Below are 17,764 nucleotides of genomic sequence, written 5' to 3'. Positions count from 1 at the left end.
TATTTGTAGCCTACCGTTTCAACTACCTGACCCGCATATTTTACCCATAAACAAATCATAAATGAATAAAGATAAGTTGCACACAAATTACCACCTGTCAATCACTTTTTCAGCGGAAGGTTGGTCGGTAAAAAAAGTGCACAACAAACAGTATCTGAGGTTTTCACTAAAATTACTAAGTACAAGTGTGAAAGTGAAAGACTGAAGCAGTGTACTGATGCTGTGACACGTTACCTGATAGATTCAAAAGACCAAAGAGTCGTAAGATAGAGACAAGATTAATTTAATATCACCTTTAACAACTATAGTGAGACGTGATCCAGCGGTACATCCTTGACTGTCCGATGTGCACTGCTCACTAGAGCTCAGACGAGCGCATGACAGTGTGTGTGGCTGTCTGTGTGCGTGGCTGTGTGTGTGTTGTCACATGATGTGCGTTTTCAGCTGACGGAGGGCTGTTTAGAAATGCTAGGTAAAACACGGTGTGGATGTGGATCTTTGTCGTTCTAAAAGGCCATTTTAATACTAAGACGTATTAGTGTTTCGCGAATGGGTTTGCGACGGAAACGGGGCGGAGGATTGGCGATACCGGCTCAGCAACGTGTTTTCTATTGGCTATCTGCGATGGACGATGGCATCGTCTAACGGCCTGACCCTACTCCACATGTCTTAAATAGATTTCTGTTTAGTTTGATTATAACTTTAGTCAGTTATTAGGGTAAACAAAAATCGCTGTTTACATGGTCAACTCTTAATCAGAGTATTATCTTAATCATATTAAAATCTGAGTATTGGTATCTATTTAAACATACTCAGTGTCCCAAATTAAGGTTAACATTTAATTGATTAGTTTATTGTTAATTTAAACAGCCACAGTTCATTGGAATTTTTTGAAACTGACATCCCTGATTTGGCTGTAAAGTGCTTCTGTTCATTTCCACAGGCCTGGGCTTCCAGTTGAGCAGCTGCTGGCTTTTGATGACGGGAGCTCAGCAAGCAGCGCTCAGATCAAACTTGGCCTGAAGTACGAAGTGAAAGAGAAGAGGTTCACCGTGTTCGTAATGCAGCTCTCCAACTATAGCGCGCTCTCTCTGCCAGCCAACCAGAACATGTGAGAAAGCGCTCTCTTCCTGCCAGCTTCATTTAAACATGATGGAGTCATTAATTTTAATCAGATGTAATTTTGATATAGCATCGAGAGGAGCAGGTTGAGTTGTATGAATAGATTTAACCCATTCGGCTGCTGCAAAAAAACTTTTAATTTTGACTTTTTTCCTTGAAGTTGAAAACAAACCAACATTTTTACTTGATTTTTAGATATTCGGATTGACACATTTTAGCTTTTGAATTCAATAGATAAGGGGAAGGCATCTAAGTCGGGACAGTTCCTAACCAGCAATTTAAGACAAAAATTTGATGTTTAAATGGTAGCACTTTAAAATAAGGTTCATTAGTTAATGCATTTACTAACATGAACTAATCATGAACAACACTTGTACAGCATTTATTAATCATAATTGAACATTTACTAATGCATTATTAACATCCAAGTCCATGCTTGTTAACATTAGTTAATGCACCATGAGTTAACATGAACTAACAATGAACAACTGTATTTTCATTAACTAATGTTTATTAACATGAATAAATACAGTAGTAGATGTATTGTTCATTGTTTGTTCATGTTAGTAAATGCAATACTTAACTTTTACTAATGAACCTTATTGTAAAGTGTGACAGTTTAAATCTATACTCCTTGTTCAGGTTAAACAGCAAAGAAGTAATGCTTTCACAAAAATAATGGTATATGAAGTAGCCAGTCATAATAACTTTTAGCAAGCCTTATCCATAATAGTAAAACAGCAAAACTTCATCCCTACTGTTAAGAATTGTCTTGTCTGCTTTCAATTTTAACATATGATGTATGATGTTGTAGGCTATAAGTGCCTTTAAAGGGCATCTATGGTAAAAAATCTACTTTTCAAGCTGTTAGGACAGATCTGTGTGTTGGTATAGTGTATAGACCGTCATACTGGGGTGATATGAACACACCCAGCCCTTTTTTTTAAATTTAACTACAAAAATAAGGGTCTGCCAATTGGAGCTGTTTTCAAATCGATCGCACCATTACGTAGGTGTGCGATCCCCCCGCCCACCGAATTGATTGACAGCTGCGCGCATTAACATGTTCCGGTAGTCGCGTGTATATGTCAACAAGACTAGGAAGACATACGCAAAGCAACCGGGAATAAAAGCTCTGTTCTGTTCGCTAGGATCAGCAATTATCATCAAATTTGATTAAGAGTAAGTTTCACATGTTTAAAGTGTTTTAAAACAGAGTATGTGTGTAATTAATTACAGCAATTTACTTGAGCTTTACTTCATCAGCACAGCCGCGTGTCAGAACAATTATAAAAGAAGACGCTTCAATCCCGGTTTGTGGAAGTTAAATCAGGTTTATTTTGTACATTAGCATAACAGATATCCACACAGTACTTGAGGTTAGCCCTAACTAAGCTAAGCGTGCTCTGTCTGTCTGCCTGCCTGCCTGTGTGTGTGTGTGTGTGTGTGTGTGTGTGTGTGTGTGTGTCATCTGCGGTGTGTGTGTGCGCGGGCGCGCGCGTAAACTTTGTAACGATATTGTGTGTGACTCATCAATGCAACTTCACAATACTGATTAGTAAAAGTTAGTTCTTACTGTAGTATCTCACAAAAGCTACGTGAGACCTTCTTCCTTTAAGTCTGTCTGTTGTCTGACGCAGCTAAGGGAGGAGGCATGTAGAAATAGTGGGCGGGAAAGACTCGTCTTAAAGGCGCAGAACGACAAAACCACCCCCTGCTGGAAATCAATATAAAACAGCATCTTGTAAAAGGTATAATGAAAAATCTGATGGGTATTTTTATCTGAAACTTTATATACACATTCTAGAGACGCAAAAGACTTGTATTAAATCTGAAAAAAGGGGTAACCTAGGTGCCCTTTAAAACAACGGACATTGTTTGTTTAAGTTGATCTCTTAAAATTGATCACTTTAGAACGTTCAACAACTGTTAAGATAGTATAAATAGTCACCTCTGTAGAATATACAGTACATACAAAATCACATTTACAGTGCATCCGGAAAGTATTGATAGCGATTCTTTTTTTTTTTTTTCTTTGTTTTTTTTTTGATGTTACAGCCTTATTCCAAAATAGATTAAAATAATTTACTTCCTCATTATTCTACACAAAATACCCCATAATAACAATGTGAAAAAATATTTTTTTGGAAATTTTTGCAAATTTATTAAAAATAAAAATCTTGAAAAATCACATGTACATCAGTATTCACAGCCTTTGCTTTGAAGCTCTAAATTGAGCTCAGGTACATTCTGTTTCCACTGATCATTCTTGAGATGTTTCAGCAGCTTAATTGGAGTTCACCTGTGGTAAATTCAGTTGATTGGACATGATTTGAAAAGGCATACACCTGCAATGTGCAGAGACATCCTGAATGAAAACCTGCTGCAGAGTGCTCTTGACCTCAGACTGGGGCAACGGTTCATCTTTCAGCAGGACAATGACCCAAAGCACACCGCCAAAATATCAATGGAGTGGCTTCACAACAACTCGATAAATGTCCTTGGGTGGCCCAGCCAGAGCCCAGACTTAAATCCTATTAAACATCTCTGGAGAGATCTGAAAGTGGCTGAACACCGTCGCTTCCCATCCATCCAGATAGAGCTTGAGAGGTACTGCAAAGAGGAATGGGCAAAACTTCCCAAAGACAGGTGTGCCAAGCTTGTGACATCATATTCAAAAAGACTTGAGGTGCATCAACAAAGTATTAAGCAAAGGCTGTGAATACTTATGTACATGTGATTTTTTTAGGTTTTTTATTTGGAATAAATTTGCAACAATTTAATTAAAATCTTTTTTTTTACATTGTCATTATGGAGTATTGTGTGTAGAATTTTAAGAAAAAATGAATCTAATCCATTTTGGAATAAAGCTGTAACATAAAAATGTGGAAAAAGTGAAGCGCTATCAATACTTTCCGAATGCACTGTATATTGCATAATAAAAAAAAATAAATAAATAAAATAATAATAATAGGTTGCATGCGTCAAATCTGGTGTTTGAATTTTTGAAATGAATCACAACTCTTTGAATTGACATTGTATTAATTCAAATTATTTTTTGAGTTCCGCTTAGTTCAGATCCTCTGATTGGCCAAATTCTGTCTAACTTTAGAATGTTGAATGTATGTGTCTCTGATGGAAAAGGAGCACCTGTGATCTGAGTTTGCCTTGCCTTAATTTGTTCTGTTGCAGATATGTTCGCGTGGTGGTTCTGCCATGCTCGGAGACCGTTCGCTGTCTGTTCCGCACACACTGCGCTCTGCCACAGGAGCCCGTAGAGTTAAAGGAAGCGTTTAGCCTGCAGGTGTCCTCCACTGCTCTCCGACAGAAGACCCTGCGCATTGATGTCTGCACCACCAGCAAATCAGGCCGCGAGCACTGTCTAGTGAGTGTCAGATCAGAGAATGAGCAAATGGCTAAATGTCAGTAATGTGATACGTTTGGAATTCTATGGGACATGATCTTGATTTTTTTTCATTTCCATTTTTTACAAGCAAATTGGCCGCTTCTGTTTTCCGATTTTATTCATTTATTTGTTTTTAATAATCACAATCACTTTTAAGCTTAATAATCAATCACCAGCTAAGTGTGAACTCTTGAAGCACCATTAATTTAAAGCAAAAATCTACTAATTCTGAATTCTGGCCAGTCAATCAGTTCATCTCTAGCTTATATGTACAGTTGAAGTCAAAATTATTCACCCTCCTGTAAATTTTTTTTCTTGTTTAAATATTTTCCAAATGATGTTTAACAGAGCAAGGAATTTTTCACAGTATTTCCTAGAACATTTTTTTCTTCTTGAGAATGTTTTTATTTTGGCGAGAATAAAAGCGTTTTTAACCATTTTAAGGTCAGTATTTTTAGCCCCTTTAAGCTTTAAGTTTTTTTGGTAGTCTACAAAAGAGACTATAGCTATACAATGACTTGCCTAATTACCCTAACTTGCCTAATTAACCTAGTTAAGCCTTTGAAAAATATCTAGTTAAATATTATTAACTGTCATCATGGCAAAGATAAAATAAATCAGTCAATAGAGATGAGTTATTAAGACTATTATGTTTAGAAATATGTTGAAAAAAATCTTCTCTCCATTAAACAGAAATTGGGGGAAAAATATACAAGGAGGCTAATATTTCTGACTTTAATTGTAAATACAGGCCTAGATCAAAATAAATCTGATCATTTTTTTTTATTTTGCTCTTGAAAGGCTGGTGCTCAGATCAGCTTGGCTGATGAGGAGTATTCAGAGGAATGGTGCACCAAGTGGTACAACCTTCTCAACTGCACGTACATGCCAGAAATGGATGGAAAGCAAAAAGAAACAGAGATGCCCGCTCTGCAGGAGCTGGTAAAGTATTAACACAAATACACACTCCTCAATTCACTTTACTTCACCACAGCCGAATGCCTTGCTAACAATTCTTAGAAACAGTCTTGCCATACTGCTAAGCCTGTCGAGGAACAAGAAGTCTTCATTCATATTATATTCAGTTTTTGCGTCATTCAGATGAAGCAATGGATTCTTTCCTGGCCAAGCAGCCTTTCCGGCTTTCTAATGCTGTTGATAATTCAATTATGTAGAATTAGCTGCTTTGCTTCTTATCAGCAGTTTTGATTGTACAAACAGGCTGTTCTGTCCAGACGAATTAAAGGAATGTCCATTTTACATCTCCTTTTCTAAGAATAATGCACAAAATAATGCCTGAAGCTGTTCTAAGATTTTTCATTTTCTGGCATTAAAATTGAAATAATCATTAATGTTACATATATGAAGTGTCTAAAGTAGGGATGTGTAATTAACTAATTAATCACACTTTTTTTTCTAATTAATCACGATTAATCGCGAAAAGCAATATTTATTACACAAAAAAAAAACACAGACATGTTAATGGCATTTGAATTTCAAAACAATCAATGCCAATAACAAACAAAGATAATTTCCATGTTGAATTCTTAGTGGACTACAAAAAAAATCCAAAATACAAGCATTGCGAATATGGAGAACAGAAAATTATAATAATATTAAAGTAATAATTAAAATATTATTGAACACAAATAATTGTATTCATTGTAAGGTTATATTACGAGTTGAGAACATTAATTGTAAAGAAGAAACAATTTTGCTCTGTCCTCCTTAACATTTAGCCGGTTGGGGGACAATGTGGCCATGGGGTACTTTAAAGGCATGTATCAAAGACTATAGACCACAGGTGTCAAACTCAGTTCTTAAAAAGGGCCGCAGCTCTGCATAGTTTAGTTCCAACCCTAATTAAACACACCTGATCAAACTAATTGAGTCCTTCAGGCTTGTTTTAAACCTACTGGTAAGTGTGTTGGAGCAGGGTTGGAACTAAACTGTGCAGGGCTTCGGCCCTCCAGAAATTGAGTTTGACACCCCTGCTATAGACTTTTTACAGGGACTTTGGTCACACCATCTCTAAACATTTAATTCTAAACAGCTTTGAGGGATAACAGACACAGCAAAGACTATAGAATACATATAGAATGCCTTAAAGAGACTTTGGACAAAGTCAGCAATGTCAGGCGTTTGCTGTTGTTGCTAGGAAATGCACACATGCACACAGACAACGCACACGATTGCGTTCATCAAATTTGCTTTAACTAAGCGTTCTAAAGTATGGCTATATTGTACAAGCAGGAATTCTGAAACAGCAACGTGAAGCAGATGCTTTACAAAAGTTGCGTGTAAAAGCTTGTGCACACCGAGACGTTTTTTGCTTCAAGTTGTGTAGCGCCATCTAACGTCAAGGAGTGATTTTGCATACTCTTCTGCTCAACGTCAGTGAAAATCGGTGTGTACGAGCAATAAGGGGGAACAGGTCAAACTTAATGAAACATTTGAAGGTGCATGGACTTATCTTAAAGGCAGAGGATGTCTTTGACAGCTTGTGACATCATCTGGCACTTTCACTAAATACATTTACATGGGCACCAATACTCTGATTTTATGATTAAGATTAAGAGTCTACCATTTAAGCAGCAATTTCTGATTACCTTAAAAGACCACCCAAGTCACGAAATGCAGAGTTTTTCTTTCCGTTCACCATGCGGCATCAAATTCCTTTAAAACAGCACTCTTCCAGCAGTCCTTACTTCATATTTTCATCCAGTAATTGTCACGGGGCATGAACAATATGTTGCAGAATGAAAGTGAACTGCTGAACTGCAGTTAAAGTCTAAAGATTAAAAATGAAACAACCAAATTTGCATGAAACGCTGGAGGAAACACTGGATAGCCAGGTGATGCGACATTAATTGTTTTAGACTGAAACTTTCCTCTACAAGCGCTTTCTTGGTCTTATACATATTTCTTTGCATGTAGAACACACATCAACCACAACAGGAAATTTAAAAAACTGCAACTGCGTTAATTGCGTAAATTTTTTTTAACATGTAAATATTTTTAATTAATCGCGTGTGTGAAACGCGCTAATTTTGATACTCAAGTAAAGTTTAAATCAGATGAAAATGTAAAATAGGAAAAAACATTTAAAGATTTTTTTTTGGTTAACTATGTAAATAAAGTATGTAAACTCAAATATTTTACTTTTTATATTAATTTTTATTTTATTTTATTGTTTACATCAACAGAACAGACCTAAAAATGAACAGTAATCTCTTTACTTTATAGGCCTCCTTAAATTGAATTCATAAATCCCTTATTATTGAAAATGCACATCACTTCACCCAAAATATGTTTATTTTGTAGATAACTGACCAAAAAAAAAACAGTAAAATAAATATACAAATTATAGCGAAAAATTTTTTTTACAAAAAGAGCAAACTAGTCTATATGAAGTGGTCAAAAATTGTTTCCATAGCCCCTTTCACACAGTGATACCGGTAAATATATGGAAAATTTCCTGAACGACTTTACCGGTAAATTAAAAAAAGCGCTGTTCACACAGTTGAGGACGTTACAGAATTTTTCCGGAAAAGAGCATTCACACATCCATTCCAAAATACTGGTAAATTTTGACATCATTAACCAGAAATGAGCTCTAAACGGCTACGTTTGTATTTGTAAACATTTGACTACATCACAAACTCTGTGGATGGATCAGTATTGTGAACAACTCCGATGAAAACATATAGAGAAACACTTTCGCATGTCGAGATGTACATAAAATGTGTTTGTGCATTCACTTGTTCACGCAAAGCTTAAAGGTAAACAAACAATGGCTTATCATAAGCATCTTATCGATAATTATTTACAGAGTTGGCATTAAGACGAACATATGAACGTTATCTGACTAACATCTAGCAGCTAAATATGTCTGGTAAGATATTCAAAGGCTTTTATTCTCGTAAACCACGCGGACGTGAATGCTTCTGACTGTTGATTGGCTAAAGCAGGCGTTTCACGTCAGCACGTTCTAGACGTGCACGCGCTCTTTCCGGCAATCTTCCTTCTGCATTCACACAGCGCAGCATTCCGGCAAATTACCAGTAATCTTACAACTTCTCTTTCCGGAAAATAGCCAAAACGAATTTACCACTATTTTCAAAAAGGGTCTGTTCACACATGCACACCTTTCCGGAAAATTGCCGGTAATTTTCCGGAAAGGTCTGTATGTGTGAAAGAGGCTTATGTTTCCTGTTGCTATTTTGGGCATTTCATTTTTTTTTTTTTTTTCTTATCTGGTAAGAATCCAAAGTAATTCAAAATTTAGCCTTGTAAGTCGTTCTTTTTAAGTGATTGTTGCGGTTGTAGTAGCTACAAAATCTTTATGATTAAGCTTAATCATGCATATTAATAAAGTCTTTCTCATGAATTAATGCTGAAAACTCAATGACATCACACTGGAATTTGCACAATGAGATCATCGTCGTGACGTAGCTTCAAAAATTACAAAAAAAAAAAAAAAAAAAATTTTCACATTTTAGTAAAATATATGTGTCCTATAGCTACGTGAGACACATAAATGACTATCAACATTTCAAAAAATGTGTTTTGGTGTTTCGCGACCCTTTGAAGGTTTCTCTAAATAAAAATGCACACAATAATCTCCATCTCTTTTTTTATTTTTAGACTCCCGCTTCCTCGGAGAACGCAGCCTCATGCATGGAGAACGTTCCACTTGAGGACTGGTATGTTTCCTTGATAAAGCACCAGCATAACCATACTATTCACCACATTCACCACAGCATAACAGTGTGTCCGTGTGGCTTTGTGTTTCATAGCACATCCTCAAATCCCACCCAAGACCAACACAAACAATTACCAAGCTGTTAGCATCTCGTATTCCGTCTCTTTCCTCTTCAACCTCTGCTTTGCTGTTGAATGACCTGGTTTCTGCTATCTCTAGAGAATTCAGCACAGCGTGACGGCACACCATGACTCATTTTCCCTCATGTGTTTGATCTGCTCCGCCAGAATCACATTAGTAACGTAAACAGGGTGAGCAACTGATCCAAGGGCAGCGCTGAGCGGCATTCCTCTCTCATGCCATTTTTCTGGACTCTTTTGATATTCATCTGCGCTCGCTGTATTAGCTCGCTTGTTGATTGGCTGACATTCGGTCTCATGATTGCAAACAAAACTGCTTCACAAGGCCTGATTGTTTCAGATGATGATTCAGCCGTAACCACCTGTCATGGAAATTAAAAAGGACTGGAATGTGGCACGGCTGCATTTTCTGAGCTCTTCCACCCTCACTCTTGCTTCTGAAATGTTGCAGACTAGATTGAATAAATTTAGGTGCTGCTTTTTTAGGAACATTACGGTTTGATGGGTTTCAAGCCATATGTCATATTTGGTTTTCAAGACATATGCCAGTCAAGAATTTTTATGGAGAAATTAATTACTTTCTTTATCATTTACAGTGTTAAAATAAATAATTAAAAACGTGTTATATTAAAATTATTGCAAGTTTGTTGCTAAAAATTTACTAAAACTATCAACATAGGCAAGGCAAGTTTATTTATATAGCACATTTCATATACAATGGTAATTCAAAGCGCTTTACATAAACAAGAATGAAAGAAGCAAGAACATAAAAACAATAAAGAATTAAAAATAATTAAAAACAGATAAATAGATGTTTTCAAAACCGTTTTAAAGGAATAGCTGAAGGCTGATTTACCCTGCTTTGACTGAACTGTTGGAATTTCTAGTTTATATGATCATGGTCAAGGTAAAGGCAGGAGCAGCTCGACTAGTATTTTACACTTTGAACTCCATTGTGTTTTAAATGGGATTATGTTTTTGCAGTAATAAGTTAATTATTAAATGCTACAAATAATACTGCAGTAGTTCCTATGATTTAAATCAAAATGTTATAAATATTTGCAAATATTACCGAATTAATTACGAAGTTACTATGGAAATATAATATAGTTGTTTTCAGGATGTGACAGACCTTAAAATGTCTTGGTTTCCTGAGCCCTGACGGTCTCCAAAGTAATGCAAATTATCAGTTTCACAGCACGGCTGTCTATGTTCATCATTTTCACACTGTTTTAATGCTAAAACGTATCGTGAATGGGTACTTATATGATGATGAGATCGGGCCTGGAAAGGCATGTTACCCTGCCGACAACAACACTTTATTTGCATGCTTTGTTTGACTGCCCCCATCATGACTGTCCCCACCTACATGTATCAAATGTATTTAAACTAAGTGTCTGTTGTACCAATTAAGAGTTTCTTTAGATGACGCCACAGCCATGCTGAGTTCTTCTTTTTGTTTTTTTTAAATAATTATATTTATTGGATTTTCACTATAATACAGACATAACAACACTTCTTCAAAAGATACTCACACAACAACAACAAAAATAATAACAACACAGAACAATGTAAAAGGAAAAAAAAAGGCTCAGATTACCTATAAAACAGCACTACCCCACATTAAACAGATCAGGAAAAAAGGGATAATAATAACATTGTATGTTTTTTAGAAAACAATAGTTACAATAATTCTTTCAGCATTATAGGGCAAAGACTAGGTTCCAAATAGTCCAAGTATGGAGTCCAAACTTTGAAAAAATGTTCTGTTTTTTTGTGTAAAACATGGGTAAGATGTTCCAGAGGAATCAACTCAAATTATCTTGTGCCAACCTTTAAGTGATGGAGATTTATCACTAATCCAATTAAGTAAAATATTTGTTCTTGCAGCAAAAGTCAGTATATTATACAATTTCTTATTAGCTGATGAAAGAATGCGTCCATTAGGTATACCCAAAATCAACGAAACTGGGTCTAAATCCAATGGCATGTTAAAGATCTTTTCCATTTCCCCCCAGCACCAAGGACCAGAATCTTTGTAGCTTGTTACATGACCACATACAGTGCGTTAAAGTACCTACATCAGTTTTACATTTTAAACACATAGGTGAATTAGAAGGGTTAGATGGGAGGGATAGATGTCTCCGGTTAGGGAAGATATGCAGTCTGTGTATTATTTTATATTGTATTTCCTTTGTACATTTACAAACAGATATTTTCTTAGCATTAGACCAAATATCATCCCATGTTTCCTCATCAATATTAGTAACCAACTCCTTCTCCCATTTGGTTTTAATTCTCTGTATATCAGGGGATGGGATTGAGCATACAGACGCATAAAATCGACCCGCAGATATCTTTCCAGATGATAAAAATAATAACCTCTCAATAGAAGATATCTCACAATTTTTAACAAGTGTTGTGCTGTTAGTGATATAATGTCTCAATTGAAGAAAACGAAAAAAATCGTTTTTGACTAACTGGTATTTCTTGCTGAGTTCTTCTTATTAAAAAGATTCTGCTTTGATGATACCAAAAGTTTCTCCCTGGTTTTTTGGACTTAGAATTTTACAACAGTTTGGTGCCGTGAGCCAGACTAGAGAAATTCACAACATTACAAATAACAAATTTAACTTAAACAGGTTTGGTATATATATTTTGGCCTACAACCCTCAATCAACTGCCTAGTAATGGCAAACGATAAAGAAACATGGAACTGAGTGCACCTAGTTGCCAGATCTTCATAAAAAAGCACAACTATAATAATCCAAATCCCAAACATATTATCTTTTTTTTTTTAAAGTCATGAATCAAAATATTGTGACCTGCACCACCTGCTTCATTTACTGCATAAACTGTATCACTGAAGCCTTATTAAGCTTAACAGGAACTCAATTATAACAAGTGGTCATGGCACTTTGCAAGAGGATGAACATAAACAAACATGACACCTCTGTCGATAATGGTTTAGTTAAAATTGGCAAGCATATCAGCGTGTTTTGGTTTCTGCAATATTAGCTTTATTACTCAAGGATAGCCCTTATGATGCTTCACATAGTTGGTCAAAATTGCTAGCCCACCAGTGATTTTTTTTCTTTTCTTTTTTAATATATTTCCCAAATGATGTTTAACAGAGCAAGGACATTTTTACAGTATTTGCTAAAATATATATATTTTTTGGAGAAAGTCTTATTTGTTTAATTTCAGCTGGGTTAAAAGCAGTATTTAATTTTTTAAAGCCATTTTAAGGTCAATATTATTAGCCCTCTTAAGCATTATTTTATTTTGATTGTCTACAGCAGGGGTTTTCAAACTTTAAGGACACATGCCCCCCCCAAGCTTGTCCGATTTCACTTGCGCCCTCCAGGCACCCTTCCCCCAAGCCAAAATTGTAATGCATGTGCATTACAACATCATTCACATATTGCTTGCTGCGTTTAAAGTGGGTAGAATTAATTACATTGAAACATAAATATACAGCTGACCTGATTCAGTGTGATGGCTGAGCCTTTTTCTGTGAGAACAACATGCTTATCTGTGGTTGGATTTTTGACATGACCAACCTTAAAGGGGTGGTCCACTACGATAAGATTTACAACTTGGACAATAAAGTCGCAAAAGATATATAAAACGATTCATGTTACTTACACAGTCATATACCGGATATGCGTGAAAGACGTTCAGTAACGCGTTGATTTAAAAAAAAAAAAGCAATGCTCTCCCAACTGGGGTCCGTTCTTCGTACGTGGATTACTCAGTTAGCTGGATTTGGATATTGACGATTTGACACGATCCAGGATCGTTTCGTTCTTCAAAGCTGATCCGAGAGTTGTTGTCATGGCAACAGTTCTGCTAGGTTAAACCTGATCGAGAGCAGGTTCAATTCATATAAACAGGATTAGATCGGCTCAAGCAAAGATAATACAGAAAGTATGTTCCGAATTCTGATATTTTCTTACAGTAGTAGTTATATAGACTTGGGAAAATGGTACATATTTTTTAACTATAGATATATAAAGTTATAGTCATTAATAAAATAAATTAAGTTATACATATTAATAAAACGTATGCAATCTGCATCCTCGAAATGAAAGTACAAAGACTGCCACCTGGTGGTGCAAAGAGAAAACTTATTGATATGAACTTTTTTGATCGCTTTAGTACAAATTGTGTATAATAGAAATGCACAATATGTGACTTTTTTTAAAGCTATAATACATTTATGCAGTCATAAACATGTTTTGATAGTTAATATGCCAGTGATTTGATGCTTCACAAAAGTTTCAGACACCTTTACCAATATGAAAATGCTTTTGTAAACAACCAGTTATTCTTTATACACCGATTAAAAAACAGCTACTATAATAAAGAAAATATTTTCTAAACGTGGAACTAAATACATTGATTTGCATTGAAATACATGATGAATACTCTTGACACATGAAAGTGTAAAGCCTGCAGCTCACAACAAATGTGGAAGGTTATTGCGTGTCATATTTAACAAGCCGTTTACTGCTAATTTGATGTAATTTTGCTCACATGGATAATTGAATATTAATCAGATGATGTCATTACGCTGCTGTGCCGTCAGCCAATCGTTGCATTGCTGATCATGATTTCGAGGATCGATAGATCTGTCCTTCACAACACACGCAGCGATCTCAGATCAGTTTATCCAGACATTCTAATCTGATTCGCGAACTCGTTTGAAGAACCAAATTAGCGAGAGATCAGTTATCAAGATTAAAAGATCCGGGATCTGCCAAATAATCTTAGATCATTTAAGCGAGGTACGAAGAACGGACCCTTGGAGTGTAACATCAAAAACAAATTAATCCAGGCTCACACAGGTCTAATCTCACATGTTGTGCTTTATTCTGTCACCACAGAAAATAACTTAATCCGAGCATGAGAGAATAAGAACAATAAATATCTCTCCCGCGCACATGTGCTTCTCGTGTTACAGATTCTTCATCGTATACACGCATAAACACACACTAAAAGGCACAGAAACACTTAAAGGAGCCGCAACCCATTTTTACTCGTTACAGACACTTGTTGACTGACTGACTGACTGACTGACTGACTGTTTACACAAAACGCGCATGCTTGTCAGGGCGTGACATGGAGCCGATCGGCGAATTACAGCACATTATGATGATGACCAATCAGAGTCACTTGAGGGTGGGCCTTTTAGAGGAACTAGGAAATATGACAGTCGTTTTCATGTTAGCTGAGTAGCTGTGTATAATCAAAGTGAGATTTATAAAAAAATAACATGATTTCCTTCAAGTGAAACATAAGCACACATTGCTTTGCATCTTATTAACACAAACAAGCCTTAAAATTACATTCTGGACCACCTCTTTAAATCATCTTCCACTTTCAATTAGCGTTAGCCATAGCCTACTTGCTTTTGATGTCACACAGAAAATGTGTGATTGAGTAGAAAATTGGGTATGTTTACATGGTCAACAATACTTACATTTGATTTTAATAGGATTAGGACAATACTCCTATTAAGAGTCACCATGTAAACAGCGATTTTTGATTACCCTAATCCGACGAAAGTCATAATTAAACTAAACAGAAATGGAATTAAGACGTGGAGTATGCATATATTAGTGGCATTATTGAAATAAACACAGCAATCAAACTATAACCGTCTTATAGGACTTTTCGCTGCGTTTTGCGAGAAGATCCACACACACGGCTGCTGGACCGCAGACACACACATCCCAAAATGCAAAAGTTTTTTTTCCGCTCATTCGCAGTGTGGTATCAAATTCCATTAAAACAACACTCTTCCACCAGTCCTTACTCCATATTTGCATCCAATATCCCAGTTTGTCACAGGGTCATGAATGAAATGTTCATGAATGAAAGTGAAACTGCCAAACTGCAGTTAAAGTCGAAAAATTAAAGATGAAACATCATGTCACATGAGACTTTGCATGAAACGTGGGTAGCCTGGTGATGCAACATTCAAAAAGCACTTCATGTAATTATATTATTGTCTTAGTCAGGTTAAGGCAAATAACTATTGCTGATATCCATGTAAGCGTAGTCAGTATATCTTCAAAGTAAGTGAAACATCAGAAGGGCATCCTGCTGATTTGATTTAGAAGGGCACTTTTCTTCGTCAGATGGCTCACCGGTTTTACTTTCATTCGCCGTCATTCATTTTAAAAAGCTCCTGGTCCATTTTATTTGTATATATTTTACTTGAACACATTAACTCTACAGGTGCCTGATAGTTGGAGCTGTTGAGCTAACGTTAATCATATTCCCTCTAGCGAATGCATAAAAATCGTCATCATAATTTACTCGAGTGCACGCCTCAAATTCTCGTGCCCCCCTTAATAGGTGCTGCCGCTGGCCTGGTGGGGCGCACCCCACAGTTTGAAAACCCCTGGGGCCTCATGTATCAACGCTGCGTACGCACAAAAACTTTGCGTATGCCAGGTTTCACGCTCAGAATCGCTCACGTTTGGATTTACTAACGATGAACTGAACGTGGGAATGTGCGCAGCTCCACGCCAGCTTTATGGCTGGCGTAGGCACATTTTTTGTGCGTGTCTGTTTTATTTCCATTGGCGACTCCTAGAGGCAGTTGTGTTAAATTGCTCTCTACAAAGTGTCTGAGCCTTGCAATGGCAGCTGTATGAGACATGTTCATCTAGCAGGTATATAAGGTTTCCACACCATACAGTTGACCAGCCAAACATTACAGCGCAATTTGCAGCGGTCGCCTGTTTTCCCAATGTAATCTGAGCTATCTACTGCACGCACATTGCTATAAAGACACTATCTGAAGATGAATTTGCATGCGTGAATCAGAAACATTTACATTCAATAAATAAAATATGATGCACAGACTTATTAATGATTCCTACTTGTCTTTCTCATGATAAATAGTTGGCAAAATCTGATATGTAGCGGGGGAAAAAGAAGAAAGAGTTCATGAGACGCTGGATTCGATCCGAGTTCATGCTCGAACTTGTCAAAACATGATGACATGCGTTTAACGAGCTGCGCCACTGAGACTGTTAAGAGAACTGCAACATTTTACACTTATAAATCACACTATTTCTTTTTAATTCACTCAGTGCGATGTTCAGACCCAACTGTGTTAACCGCATCAGCTAAACTCTCCCAGTCTATTTTTTTCTTTCGTTGTTAATTCCGGAGGACAAATTTGCTAATAACACCGCTTTTCTCCGGTCTACCTCCGAAAGCAGCACCTCCAATTCACATTCTGTTCAAAGTTTCTCTTCTTGCTTGCTTTTGCCATTGCTTTTCGTTGGGTTTTGCCAAAGTAGAGTCATTTGCATATTCATACGGGGGAGGAGGTAGGGAGGAGTTTTGTGCTCGTGCATGTTGCGCTCAGTTTCACGTTCATTCAGATGTACAAAAGAATATGCGTGAGATTCGGCTGCGCAGTGTTTCATACATCTGAATTTTTTCTGCGTACGCACATTTACAGCTTTGTGCGTACGCAATGTTTTAGTATGATTTCCACGCAAGTCTTAGTACATGAGGCCCTCCGGTCTACAAAACAAACCACTGTAATACAATAACTTGCCTAATTACCCTAACTTACCTAGTTAACTTAATTAACCTAGTTAAGCTTTTAATTGTCACTTTAAGCTGAATGCTAGTATCTTGAAAATATAGCTAGTAAAATATCATGTACTGTCATTACGGCAAAGATAAAATTAATCTTAGTTATTAGAGATAAGTTATTAAAACTATTATGTTTAGAAATGTGTTGAAAAGAATCTTCTTTACGTTAAACAGTAATTGGGGATAAAAATATACGGGGGGGGGGGGTAGTCTGTACTACTGTACTGTGCTACTGTAAAAACTATTTATGAGCCATTAAAACTAACTTACCCGTTATTTAGATGCAAAAACACTTTTTCATGAGAAAATGATTTGTGTTGAGCCTTAATAACCAATGTGTCAAATGTGATTTGATAGGCCTGCAGAGACGTTAGAGGGTGACGTGTTTGTGGATGAAGAGGGCAGTGATGGTGAGGAAGATGAGGAGTTTTACCCTGATGACTGCCAGTGGGAACAGGAGGAAGAGCTGGTTAAGGCTGGACCGACAACTGTTATCGCAGAAAAGGTGTTTGTGCTTATTTATTCACACAGCAAAAAAATGATCATTGCTTTAATGGGAATTGATACACAGTTGAAGTCAGATTTATTAGCCCCCCTTTGAATTTTTTTTCTTTTTAAAATATTTTCCAAATGATGTTTAACAGAGCAAGGCAATTTTCACAGTATTTCTGATAATATTTATTTATTTATTGTTATATATTTTGTCTAGAATAAAAGCAGTTTTATTTTTATGAACCATTTTAGACACATTATTAGCCTCTTTAA

The 17,764-nt window shown here is 36.4% G+C and overlaps 1 protein-coding gene across 2 annotated transcripts in view; it reads left to right on the top strand.

Annotated features, from left to right (window-relative positions):
- The window catches only part of wwc1 (WW and C2 domain containing 1), a 449,056-nt gene that overhangs the window by 75,716 nt on the left and 355,576 nt on the right, over positions 1-17,764 (top strand). Inside the window, exons 13-17 of one of the 2 annotated variants that reach the window (XM_684183.10) lie at positions 944-1,111; positions 4,315-4,507; positions 5,330-5,470; positions 9,176-9,234; positions 17,357-17,504. In XM_684183.10, coding sequence (XP_689275.6) covers positions 944-1,111; positions 4,315-4,507; positions 5,330-5,470; positions 9,176-9,234; positions 17,357-17,504 — 709 coding nt within the window. Of the gene's footprint in view, positions 1-943; positions 1,446-4,314; positions 4,508-5,329; positions 5,471-9,175; positions 9,235-17,356; positions 17,505-17,764 lie in introns of both variants that reach the window. The other variant, XR_012396852.1, reaches the window with a different exon arrangement.

The sequence above is a fragment of the Danio rerio genome, chromosome 21 (assembly GCF_049306965.1).
Source record: "Danio rerio strain Tuebingen ecotype United States chromosome 21, GRCz12tu, whole genome shotgun sequence".
NCBI classification, from domain to species: domain Eukaryota; kingdom Metazoa; phylum Chordata; class Actinopteri; order Cypriniformes; family Danionidae; genus Danio; species Danio rerio.
The sequence above is the reverse complement of the archived record's forward strand: the minus strand, read 5'-3'. Positions and strand labels throughout refer to the sequence as shown.